Here is a 13,950-nt window from a genome sequence, read left to right on the forward strand (position 1 = left end):
TAGTCCTTACGTGTGATGCGTCAGCATACAGGGTCGGGTGCGTTTTACAGCACGTCAATGATGCGGGTAAATTGCTTATGCCTCCAGGTCACTTTCGCGGGCAAAGCGCGGGTACAGTGTGAAAAAGATGCACCAATACCTTTTCGGGGCCAAGTTTGCGTTAGAAACCGACCACAAACCCCTCACGTCCCTACTATCCGAGTGCAAGGCAATCAACGCCAACGCCTTGCCCCGCATTCAGCGGTGGGCACTCATGCTGGCGGCTTACGACTACACGATAAAGCACAGACCAGGCACAGACAACTGTGCCGACGCGCTTAGCAGGCTACCCCTGGCGATCGATGAACAGGACTGTGAGATGGTCATGGCAATCAATGCCTTTGAATCCACAGGTTCGTCCATGACGGCTCGCCAAATCAGAGCCTGGACGACCAGCGACCCCACGTTATTTCTAGTTAAAAGATGCGTTTTAACTGGTGACTGGGCAGAGGCTCGCGATGCCTGCCCCGAGGAGGTCAAACCCTTCCATAGGCGCATGCATGAACTCTCACTACAGGCAGACTGCCTGATGTGGGGCAGCCGAGTAGTTATGCCCTTACAAGGCAGGGAGGCGTTTGTCCAGGAGCTCCATCGCGAGCACCCGGGGATCGTCCTTATGACGGCCATAGCCAGATCTCATGTCTGGTGGCCTGGCATTGAAGCGGACTTGGAGCTCAGCGTCCGTCGGTGCACCATTTGTGCACAACTCAGTAATGCCCCCAGGGAGGCCCCCCTAAGCCCCTGGCCCTGGCCCACCAAACCGTGATCACGGGTGCATGTAGACTATGCAGGCCCATTCATGGGTAAAATGTTCTTCGTAGTCATTGATGCATTTTCAAAATGGATCGAGTGCACCATTTTAAACTCGAGCACCACCTCCACCACTGTGGAGAGCCTGAGAACCATGTTTGCAACGCACGACATTCCTGACATATTGGTCATGATAATGGTCCGTGCTTCACCAGCGCAGAATTTCACGATTTTATAGTTGACCACGGTATAAATCAGGTTAACACGGCACCTTTCAAGCCGGCCTCCATTGGCCAGGCGGAGCGAGCAGTGCAGATCATTAAACAAGGCATGCTCAGAATCCAAGATCCCACGCTGCAGAGCCGCCTGTAGCGACTGCTGTTGACATACAGCTCTCGTCCGCATTCGTTGATTGGGGTTCCCCCCGCGCAACTATTGATGAAACGAACCTTAAAGACCAGGCTCTCGTTTATCCTCCCAGACATGCATGAAATTGTTGAAGCTAAGCGTCAAAAGCTAACTGAGTACCATGACCGAAATTCGAGGGGGAGGTGGAATGAGATAGGGGACAAAGTGTTTGTGCTAAACTATGGCTGGGGTCCCAAATGGCTTGCAGGGACAGGAACAGACAAAGCGGGAAACAGGCTACTGGTTGTACAAATGGACAATGGCCAAACCTGCCGGAGGCATGTAGACCAAGTAAAAAGTAGATTCACTGATAACACTGAAGAACCAGAGGCAGACTACAATGTGGAACTCGCACCACACCTGGTGGACAGACAGGTGGAACAACCTGAGGACAGAGCAGTCTTAACAGACAGCCCAGGCGAGATACCAGCAATCACACCGAATGAAACAGACAGCCCAGGCGGGATACCAGCAATCGCACCGAACGAAAAACAGGCACCAAGGCAAACAACTAAACCACAACTAAGATGCTCCACGCGAGAGCGCAGACCATCTGAGAGACTGAATCTATAAAGGCAATAAGACCTTGGGGGAGGGTGATGTCATGTATCTCACGTTACTGTATATAACTGTATCTTACATGACTGTAACTGGATATGACCTGTAACAATAAGCATACCTTACCACCAGGGGTGCACTTGCAGGAGACGCTCCATACCTGTCCCACTGAGGTATATAAAGGGAGGTCTCAGGCAAGTGCAGCACTGGAGAGCTGGAATTAAAGGTGCAGGTCCTGAGTGACCTTGACTTCAGCATGTGTCTCGTGTGAGTCAGTACATTGGAGTCAGGACGTAACACATTGACTTCAGTTTTATTAGGGCTCCTTGGGGCCACAATCGGTCAAATGCCACCTTGATGTCAAGGGCAGTCACTCTCACATCACCTTTGGAATTTAGCTCTTTTGTCCATGTTTGGACCAAGGCTGTAATGAGGTCTGGAGCTGAGTGGTCCTGGCGGAACCCAAACTGAGCATCGGTGAGCAAGTTATTGGTGAGTAAGTGCCACTTGATAGCACTGTCGATGATACCTTCCATCACTTTGCTGGTAATTGAGAGTAGGCTGATGATGCTGTAATTAGCCGGATTGGATTTGTCCTGCTTTTTGGAGACAGGACATACCTGGGCAGTTTTCCACATTGTCAGATAGATGCCAGTGTTGTAGCTTGACTGGAACATCTTGGCTAGATGCACACCAAGTTCTGGAGCACAAGTCTTCAGCACAACAGCCAGGATGTTGTCGGGCTCATAGCGTTTGCTGTATCCAGTGCGTTTAGCCACTTCCTGATATCACGTGGAGTGAATCAAATTGGCTGAAGACTGGTGTCTGTGATGGTGGAGACCTCAGTAGGAGGCCGAGATGGATCATTCATTCAACACTTCTGGCTGAAGATGGTTGCAAACACTTCAGCCTTGTCTTTCACCCTCATGGGCTGAGCTTCGCCATCATTGAGGAAGGGGATTTTCATGAAGCCTCCTCCCGTTAGTTGTTTAATTGTCTACCACCCTTTATGATTGGATGTGGCAGAATTACAGAGCTCTCATCTGACCCGATGGTTGTGGGATTGCTTGGCTCTGTCTATAGCATGCTACGTCCGTTGTTAAGCATGCATGTAATCTCCTGTTGTAGCTTCACCAGGTTAGCACCTCACTTTCAGGTAATGCTGGTGCTGCTCCTGGTGTGCTCTTCTATAATCATTGAACGAGGGTTGGTCGTCTGGCTTGATGTTGATGTTAGAGTGAGGGATATGCTGGGCCATGAGGTTACAGATTGTGGTAGAATACTATTCTTCTGTTGCTGATGGCCCACAGCGCCTCATGCATTCCCAGTTTTGAGCTGCTAAATCTATTCTGAATCTATCCCATTTAGCACAGAGGTAGTGTCACACAACACGATGGCGGCAACATTCCCTTTAACCTGTGCGGCCGCTGCAAAAAAACGGGCATGCATGGAAGTTTGAATGGGCCGCACAGCCCATTAAAAGGGCCATGTGGCTCAAAACAAAATTAGGGGGATCATTGGATGGGGGATGTTCTTTGTGTGAAGACAAGACTTCATCCCCACAAAGACTGCGGTGTTCACTCCTATCAATAATGTCATGGACAGATGCATCTTCAACAGGTAGATTGTTGAGGACGAGGTTTTTCCCTTGCGTTGCTTTTCTCACGATCTGCCACAAGCCATTCTGGCGCTATGTCCTTCTGGACTCGGCCAGCTCGGTCAGTAGTGGTGCTACCGAGCCACTGTTGCTGATGGTCATTGAAGTCCCCCACCCAGAGTACATTCTGTGCCTTTGCTACCCTCAGACCTTCTTCCAAGTGATGTTCAACATGGAGGAGTACTGATTCATCAGTTGAGGAAGGGTGGTAGGTGGAGGAGGTTTCCTTGCCCATGCTTGATCTGATGCCATGAGACTTCATGGGGTTCGGAGTCAATGTTGAGGACTCCCAGGGCCACTCCCTCCTGACTGTATACCACTGTGCCGCCACCTCTGGGTCTGTCCTGCTGGTGGGACAGGACATGGATGGTAATGGAGGAGTCTGGGAGATTGGCTGATAGTTACGATTCTGTGAGTATGACTATGTCAGGCAGTTGCTTGACTAGTCTGGGACAGCTCTCCCAATTTTGGCACAAGTCCCCAGATGTTAGCGAGTAGGACTTTGCAGGGTCGATTGGGCTGAGTGTGCCTTTGTCGTGCCCAAAATCCGATGCCAAGTAGTCTGTCCGGTTTTATTCTTATTGTAATTTTTTGATAACCGTTTGATACAACTGAGCGGCTTGCTGGGCTATTTCAGAGGGCAGTTAAAAGTCAACCACATTGTTGTAGGTCTGGAGTCACGTATAGGCCAGTCCGGGTAAGGACGACAGGTTTCCTTCCCTAAAGGACACTAGTGAACCAGTTGGGTTTTTACAACAATCTGAGAACTTCATGGTCACCGTTACAGTACCAGCTTTTTATTCCAGATTTCTTTTCTTATTTAACGGAATTCAAATTCACAAACTGCCATCATGGGATTTGAACTCTCATTCTTTGGATTACTAGTCCATTAACATAACTACTACACTACCGTGCCCCCTTACTAAACGACAATCTCCTAACCCAATTTAAATAAAGAGTTGTATAGTCTTCTGATTTACAAAAGAGTATAATCACTTTATTATATCAATATAATGTCTGGATGTAAAAGCTTTGTTTTTCTTTAATTATTATTAAGACACAAACTGTAATCATTTTTACAGATTTTTGTAAATGACATTCCATTAAATGAATTTCATTATGAGACAAGAAACGGGATCTTGCTGAGAACAACTCAAGTTCTCCAAATGCAGATGAACAGATGCGACACCAATGACATTGTAATTGTAGAGGTATGTATAAAACACTAGTATATATAGATAGGCTAGTGGTACTCCGTGCCTTTTGCTTCCATTGACAGTTTATCTGGCTGCGAGATGTTGACTAAGCTAGGATCCGCTGCTATTTCCTGTTCTTTCTCTTGTTGCTTTCCAGTAAAAGAGCCTGAAGAAATACTATTAGGAGCCTTCTGGCTTTCTTAAAGCAACTGAAACCCCTGGTTAAAGTCAAACTATTTAATACAACTTTTGATCCAATATTTTTCTGTCTCTTTGTAAGCACCCTTAGTGATCTGGTTGAAACCAGGATCTTACGATGTGGGGGATCACAGGTGCAGGCCCATATCCGGTCCGATGGTGCAACAGTTTGGATATTAGCCTTTTGAGGATTTTGTGGTCCTTAACAAAATGTTAGTAACGCTGGGACAGATGGTCAACTCCAGACATATGCATAATGGATCCAGCCAACACATTCCAGTGATTCTGTTTGTTATTATTGCATAGAATTCCCTAATCCATCATAAATTTAAATACAAAATCCTGATTCAAGCATTCAGTGATCCTGATTTGTTTTGACTTCCACGGTTATCACATTAAACACTTGTCAGGTTTTGCCTGAAGAATTTGCAGAATAGGTCTAATCACTATCAACCATTTTATGTTGTTTTCCCTTAATTTAAATCGCCAAGTGAATGATTAGATAGCCTATTGTATAAATATTTTTAATTTGGCTCTTTTCATTTGAAATCTTGTCTAAGAGTAACATGGTAAATTGGCTCAAACTGTATCGCATGTATACTCATATGCCAATGTGATCAGAATAAAAATCATAGTTAATGTTTTTATTTTGAAGGGAATGTGTGGCAGCTGTGATCAAAATCCAATCTGTCCTCAAGGGACAACACCAGTTGTAAGTATAAATTCTGACGCCATCTTTGGTCTTGCTCCTCTTTCCCAATGCGATCCCTTGAGCAGTTTGAGCTATTTGCAATGTAATATCTGAAAGAGATTAATCCAACTTTCCAAAAATGATTTATTGCAAAAGACATGTAAATGTTGTCAGTGGATGATTTTGCTGGCAGGACATTTAAATGTATATGGATCCAATTTTTCCCCCGTTTGAAGGAATATCTCATTTCTGGGTAGTGAATCATCCAGTGACTCAGCCAAAAGCGGAAAATTCACGCAGATAAGACAAGCGAGTAGGAGTGTCAGGAATCCGTGAGTCTCAAATTTGCGGCCTTCTGTTTTTGAGGTCAGAGCTGTTGTTATAATGAGATGAGATAGTCGTCCTGAAAGTTTAGAATGATAGTCTGGGAACATGTTGCAAAGTGGTAGCACAATATAAAAATTCTGATATTCAAATGGACATTGTGAAGTTGAAGTAGTTCATCATCATAGGCAGTCCCTCAGAATCGAGGAAGACTTGCTTCCACTCTTAAAATGAGTCCTTAGGTTGCTGAGCAGTCCAATACGAGAGCCACAGTCCCTGTCACAGGTGGGACAGATAGTTGTCGAGGGTAAGGGAGGGCGGGACAGGTTTTCTGCACGCTCTTTCCACTGCCTGCGCTTATTTTCTGCATGCTCTCGGCGATGAGATTCGAGGTGCCCAGTGCCCTCCCGGATGCACTTCCTCCACTTAGGGCGATCTTTAGCCAGGGACTCCCAGGTGTCAGTGGGGATGTTGCACTTTTTTAGGGAGGCTTTGAGGATGTCCTTGAAACATTTCCGCTGCCCACCTTTGGCTCGTTTGCCATGAAGGAGTTCCGAGTAGAACGCTTGCTTTGGGAGTCTCGTATCTGGCATGCGAACGATGTGGCCTGCCCAGCGGAGCTGATCAAGTGTGATCAGTGCTTCAATACTGGGGATGTTGGCCTGGTCGAGGACACTGATGTTGGTGCGTTTGTCCTTCCAGGGGATTTGTAGGATCTTGCGGAGGCATCGTTGGTGGTATTTCTCCAGCGACTTATGGTATCTACTGTATATGGTCCATGTCTCTGAGCCATACAGGAGGGGTGGGTATTACTACAGCCCTATAGACCATGAGCTTGGTGGCAGTTGATGGTTCATGTAGCCGTTAGCACCCTGAGATTGTGATAGATCTGCTAATTTATTTCTAACTAACTGATAGTTTACATAATATGCATTCAAATTGTTTTGTTTTAATTTCCCAAGTTCCATTTTTTTATTACGTTCAGCTCAGATTTCTATCTTTCACTCCTACTTCTTAATTTCATTCCATTAACCGCTCTCAACTCCAAATAGAGGGTCACAAGTTTGAGACTTAATGGTTCGTATTTTTCTCTTTGGGGCATAGAGGAATTCTGTCCACCCCTCTGACCCTGCACCATCCCATTTTTCTGGGTTGTAGATTGTTGTATATGCAAGTGGATGTTCAAGCTGGTTGTTGAAGTGCCGATCAAGTGAACTGCATTTTCCTGAATGGTGTCGCGCTTCTTGAGTGTTGGTGCAGCTACACCCATCCAGGCAAGTGGAGAGTGTTCCACAGCACTCTTGATGTGCCTTGTAGATGGTGGAGAGATTTTGGGGTGAGCCAGTCGCCACAGAATACCCAAACTCTGGCTTTCCTAAATAGCCATGGCATTTATATGGCTGGTCCAGTTGAGTTTTGGGTCAAAGGTTACCCCCTGGATGTTGATGATGGGAGACATAGCAATGGTAATGCCTTTGAATGTTGAATGTAAGAGGAGGTGGCTAGGTTCTCTCTTGTTGGAGAGGGTCATTGCCTGGTAGTTGTGTGGCGTGAATATTACTTGCCACTTATCAGCCCCAGCCTAGATATTGTCAAAATCTTGCTGCATACAGGCATGAACTGCGGAAATTTGCATTATCTGAGGAAATGCAAATCGAACTGAACATTGTGAAATCATCAGTGAACACCCCCACTTTTGATGGTCACTAATGAAGCAGTTGAAAATATTTGGGCCTAGGATGCCACCGAGTAACTCCTACAGCGATGTACTGGGGCCAACAACCACAATCATCTTCCTTTGTGCCAGGTATGACTCCAGCCATTAGGGAGTTTTTCCCTGATCCCCTTGACTTCAGTTTCACGAGGGCTCCTTGGTGCTCAGCTGAATGCTACTTTGATGTCAAGGGAAGTCACTCTCACCTCACCTCTGGAATTCAGTCTTGCGTCCATGTTTGGACAAAGGCTGTAATGAGGTTTGGAGCTGAGTCCAAACCTGACGGAATCCAAACTCAGCATTGGTGAGCAGGTTATTGATGAATGGTAACGATACCTTCAATACTTTTCTGATGATTGGGAGTAGGCTTATAGAGCAGTAATAGGCCAGGTTAGATTTATTCTGCTTTTTCTGGACAGGACATACCTGGGTAATTTTCCACATTGTTGGGTAAATGGCAGTGTTGTAGTTGCATTGAAACAGCTTAGCTAGGGGCGCAGCTAGTTCTGAGGCACAGGTCTTCAGCACTACAGTCGAGATGTTGTTGGGACCCGTAGCCTTTGCTGTGTCCAGTACACACTGCCATTTCTTGATGTCACATGAAGTTAATGAGAATTGGCTGAAGACTGGCATCTGTGTTGGTGGGGACTTCAGAAAGAGGCCAAGAAGGATCATCTGCTTTTGGATACAACTTCATATTTTTGAACAAAATGCTTGGTTTGTATATAACTTTATATCTTTTTACAATCTCAAGGATTGTAGAGCATTTTTAAGATGTAATATGGTAATTATTTCCTGGAGTGTATTAGGGATGGCTTTCTAGACCAATATGTCAAGGAACCAACTAGAGAGCTGGCCATCCTAGACTGGGTGTTGTGTAATGAGAGAGGACTAATTAGCAATCTTGTTGTGCGAGGCCCCCTGGGGAAGAGTGACCATAATATGGTGGCATTCTTTATTAAGAAGGAGAGTGACAGTGTTAATTCAGAGACTATGGTCCTGAACTTAAAGAAAGGTAACTTCGACGGTATGAGACATGAATTGGCTAGGATAGACTGGCAAATGATACTTAAAGGGTTGACAGTGGATAGGCAATGGCAGACATTTATAGATCACATGGATGAATTTCAACAATTGTACATCCCTGTCTGGAGTAAAAATAAAACGGGGAAGGTAGCTCAACCGTGGCTAACAAGGGAAATTAGGGATAGTGTTAAATCCAGGGAAGAGGCATATAAATTGGCCAGAAAAAGCAGCAAACCTGAGGACTGAGAGAAATTTAGAATTCAGCAGAGGAGGACAAAGGATCTAATTAGGAGGGGGAAAATAGAGTATGAGAGGAAGCTTGCAGGGAACATAAAAACTGTCTGCAAAAGCTTCTATAGATATGTGAAGAGAAAAAGATTAGTGAAGACAAACGTAGGTCCTTTGCAGTCAGAATCAGGTGAATTTATAATGGGGAACAAAGAAATGGCAGACCAATTGAACAAATACTTTGGATCTGACCTCACTAAGGAAGACACAAATAACGTTCCGGAAAAACTAGGGGTTCAAGAGTCTAGCGAAAAGGAGGAACTGAAGGAAATCCTTATTAGTCAGGAAATTGTGTTAGGGAAATTGATGGGATTGAAGGCCGATAAATCCCCAGGACCTGATAGGCTGCATCCCATAGTACTTAAGGAAGTGGCCCTAGAAATAGTGGATGCATTGGTCATCATTTTCTAACATTCTATTGACTCTGGATAAGTTCCTATGGACTGGAGGGTAGCTAATGTAACACCACTTTTTAAAAAAGGAGGGAGAGAGAAAACAGAATTATAGTCTGACATCGGTGGTGGGGAAAATGTTGGAATCAATTATTAAAGATGAAATAGAAGCGCATTTGGAATGCAGTGACAGGATCGGTCCAAGTCAGCATGGATTTATGAAAGGGAAATTATGCTTGACAAAGTTTTTGAGGATGTAACTAGTAGAGTGGACAAAGGAGAATCAGTAGATGTGGTGTATTTAGACTTTCAAAAGGCTTTTGACAAAGTCCCACACAAGAGATTAATGTGCAAAATTAAAGCACATGGTATTGGGGGTAATGTATTGACGTGGATACAAAACTGGTTGGCAGATAGGAAGCAGAGAGTCGGAATGGCAGGCAGTGACCAGTGGGGTGCCGCAGGGTTCAGTGCTGGGACCCCAGCTATTTACAATATACATCAATGATTTAGATGAAGGAATTGAATGTAATATCTCCAAGTTTGCAGATGACACTAAACTGGGTGGCAATGTGAGCTGTGAGGAGGTTGTTAAGAGGCTGCAGGGTGACTTGGACAGGTTAGGTGAATGGGCAAATGCATGGCAGATGCAGTATAATGTGGATAAATGTGAGGTTATCCACTTTGGTGGCAAAAACAGGAAAACAGAATATTATCTGAATGGTGACAGATTAGGAAAAGGGGAGGTGCAACGAGACCTGGGTGTCATGGTACATCAGTCATTGAAGTATGGCATGCAGGTACAGCAGGCAGTGAAGAAGGCAAATGGTATGTTGGCCTTCATAGCTAGGGGATTTGAGTATAGGAGCAGGGAGGTCTTACCGCAGTTGAACAGAGCCTTGGTGAGGCCACACCTAGAATATTATATTAAGTTTTGGTCTCCTAATCTGAGGAAGGACGTTCTTGCTATTGAGGGAGTACAGCGAAGGTTCACCAGACTGATTCCTGGGATGGCAGGACTGACATATGAGGAGAGACTGGATCAACTGGGCCTGTATCCACTGGAGTTTAAAAGAATGAGAGGGGATCTCATAGAAACATATAAAATGCTGACGGGATTGGACAGGTTAGAGGCAGGAAGAATGTTCCCGTTGCTGGGGAGTTCCAGAACCAGGGGTCACAGTCTTAAGAATTAAGGGTAAGCCATTTAGGACCGAGATGAGGGGAAACTTCTTCCCTCAGAGAGTTGTTAACATGTGGAATTCTCTACCACAGAAAGTTGTTGAGGCCAGTTCGTTAGATATATTCAAAAGGGAGTCAGATATGGCCCTTACGGCCAAAGGGATCAAGGGGTATGGAGAGAAAGCAGGAAAGGAGTACTGAGGTTGAATGATCAGCCATGGTCTTATTGAATGGTGGTGCAGGCTCGAAGGGCCGAATGGCCTGCTCCTGCACCTAATTTCTATGTTTCTATGTTTATTTTGATACAATACTATTAGCTGCAAAAGTTCATAATCAGTAACGTATGTCATTTTGTAGTATTAATTATTCTATTTAATTTTTGCTTAGGAATTTCATGGCCAAGTTAGAACACCCAACTGCAATTATAAACAATTTAGAAATGGTAAAGATGTGGAACTTTCTGGCTGCAAGCCCAGCTGTACAAGAATAACCATAGTAAGTGTGTTTTCTACATAATTCCAGCATTATTTCTTCTTTCCCCTCCCGATTTTTCTTCCATCATGAGGCACTGACTCATGCAAGTAGTAATTATCTGTGTGCAAGCCTAGACAGTGTGTGTCAGTTGCTATTTCACTGTGGTGGGCATCACAGTTGCGTCCTATCCTGCCCTCAGCCAAAGTTCACATGCAAGCACTCAGCAGCAGTTACAGGATAATAATCAAGATTGGGAATTCTGGCTAATTTTTGTTGCCCATCCCCCAGTCAGCTGGAATGCCCCTGCTGTATTTTGACATTGGGTTTGTAATGAATGTCCAATCAGGAATATAAGACCGTACTAAAATGACGATGAGGAAAAGACAAGCTGATCCATCAAGCCTGTCCCATACCATTATAGAACATAAGAAATCAGAGCAGGAGTAGGTCATAGGGCCCCTCGAGCCTGCTCCGACATTCAATAGATCATGACTGATCTCGACCTCAATTCCACTTTCCTGCCCTATCTCCATATCCCTTGATTCTTCTGGCATCCAAAAATCTATCTATCTCAGCCTTGAATATACTCAACGACAGCATCCACAGCCCTTTGGGGCAGAGAATTCCAAAGATTCACAACCCTCTGAGTGAAGAAATTCCTCCTCATCTCTGTCTTAAATGGCCTACCCCTTATCCTGAGACTGTGCCCCCTAGTTCTAGACACTCCTTCTAGACAGGGGAAACAACCTTGTCAATCCCCTTCAGAATCTTGTATGTTTCAATGAGATCACCTCTCATTCTTCTAAACTCCAGAGAGTATAGGCCCATTCTACTCATTCATCATAAGACAGCCCTCATCCCAGGAGTGCAACTCATCATCATGGTGCAACTTAATGTCATGACCCTAATTGCTCTCCTCACTCACCCCACCAGCAGCCATGTAATCTCCTGGGAGAAACAAGAAGATCCTCGACCAATTCAGAGGCATAAATTTTTCTTTCTGACACCCAAAGGTGATCAAACAAGTTCCAAGAGACCACAATGACTGGGATACACATTGTCCAATAACCGTCTACCTTTTCAATGCTGGGATGTCAGCCACAGTTAGGAACTCGTCCAGCTCCTTCTTGAAGATTTACAGCAAATCTTCACTCACTGCATGAGCCAATAACATGTTCCAAAGATCGACGACCCTCTGTGAAAAGAAAATCCTCCGGACATCAAAACTAGTTCTATGCTTACGTAGATTATACGCATGTCCCCTGGTATCTATCTCAAATCGTTTATATACATGGAACCAAATCTAATCCTTTCATCATTTTAAGGATCAGTGCAATCTCCTGCATCATTGGCTCTTCCTTTTTATTGACATGTACATAATTTTTTTTAAGTTTTGAGTCTTTCATGCTTTAAGATCACAGGATATATTATTATATCTACAATATAACAATAAAAAAGAGAAAACACAGTCCCAGCAGACGTCATACAATATATCCGAGTGCAATGGGAATCATACCTGAGCCCTTTTAGTCTGTATGGCTTAGTTCTACACTTAACAGAAACTTTACCATCTTGGGCCACTAGATGCCTGGGACAGTTCCAAGAGTGCAAGCCAATTTGGCCATTCAGATGTCATCTGCAAATGTTGATATTCTGCACTCAATATCAGAGCCCAGATTATTTATGCTTGTGATTGCTATTTCCTAAATGTTACCCCTACCTTTACATTACCTAATTGTACCATTTTTATTTTCCAAAAGTAGACCCAGCCCTGTTTTATTCCTTCTTGCGTACTGGTTTCAAAAGCAATCCTGGACACATTGTAGAAATCCTTCCCCTTTTTTTTGCCACGTACTTTACTTTTGCAGTTGTGCAGATTCAAAACAGGCATCAGGTCCTGCCAGTAACCATTCCCCTGGAACATATTGCTTCGATATGCTACTCCAAGCAAGAGACCTGCTGTAGGGCTAACAACAAATACTCACACAACAAAGACAATCGAGGTTGAGCGATTAGATTTTCCAGAAGCTGAACTCAGAAGCTCAAGGTTCGAGGTCCCTTTGTAAAAACGTGCATTCAGCATGATGAATTGAGCTGCTATCGTAGGAATAACAAACTAAATACACTGCAGAATGAATTCATGTTTAGGCGGTGGAAAATGGACGAGCATTCAGTGTGTGCACATCTTCTGATTAGGAAATAAGTACTACTTTATCACACTTGGCCTGGCAACTGTGTAAGTGTTTGCCATGTTCACACAGTGTCCTCTGACAGATGGCAACAGTTTTCTCCATTTTTTGGCTTTAAAATAAAACAAGTACTGTAGAAAATAAACTTAGGAAACCGCAAGAATATTCTGAATGCAATAAACAGAATGCTCATTGTCTCCCCACTACATTCCATTTTAGTTCCACTAGTTTGGCTTCACGCGTGCAAGTAAATACAATATTTTACGGGGAAGCTTTCAGTTGCTCTTCATAAATGCAAGATTCAGAATATGATCTGATTGTACTCAGTTTTAAACCTGCTTATTCCTGATGCAGCACCTCATTGCTCATTGTGGTTGTTTTAGACTTTAGATTGCTGCTCAGGATACTTTGGACCAAAGTGCCAGATGTGCCCTGGCAAGCCAGATGCCTGGTGCTCCAATTACGGCATCTGTCAGGATAGTATTAATGGAAACGGAGAGTGCCTGTGTCATGAAGGATTTCAAGGCACTGCCTGTGAAAATTGCGAGGCTGGTAGATATGGAACAAATTGTACACAGGGTATGAATATACACACCTTAAAGTATGAATGCAGCAGACATAATTATCGATTTAATAAAATGTATTTTTAAATTCAAGGCTTACTAAATGTGCATACGTATTTTGCAACCTGTGCTATTCCTGATCCAGGAACGACTAATGCTATCATCATCAATAGTTAATGTGGTATATTCTCACCTTAATAGGCACAATGATTCACAGAAATTAAAGTGCTAAGTTCACTGGAAAGACTGTAAGAGAAGCGATAATCATCCGTGGCTAACTAAGAAAATAAATGGTATCAAA

General features: G+C 44.1%; 1 protein-coding gene across 6 annotated transcripts in view; it reads left to right on the forward strand.

Annotated features, from left to right (window-relative positions):
• stab1 (stabilin 1) overlaps positions 1–13,950 on the forward strand; it is a 271,384-nt gene that overhangs the window by 160,671 nt on the left and 96,763 nt on the right. For all 6 annotated transcript variants that reach the window (XM_070895414.1, XM_070895415.1, XM_070895416.1 and 3 more), the window contains 4 exons: positions 4,495–4,623; positions 5,462–5,518; positions 10,811–10,918; positions 13,470–13,665. In XM_070895414.1, the coding sequence (XP_070751515.1) occupies positions 4,495–4,623; positions 5,462–5,518; positions 10,811–10,918; positions 13,470–13,665 (490 nt within the window). The remainder of the gene's footprint in view (positions 1–4,494; positions 4,624–5,461; positions 5,519–10,810; positions 10,919–13,469; positions 13,666–13,950) is intronic.

The sequence above is a fragment of the Pristiophorus japonicus genome, chromosome 12, assembly GCF_044704955.1.
Source record: "Pristiophorus japonicus isolate sPriJap1 chromosome 12, sPriJap1.hap1, whole genome shotgun sequence".
Lineage (NCBI taxonomy): Eukaryota > Metazoa > Chordata > Chondrichthyes > Pristiophoridae > Pristiophorus > Pristiophorus japonicus.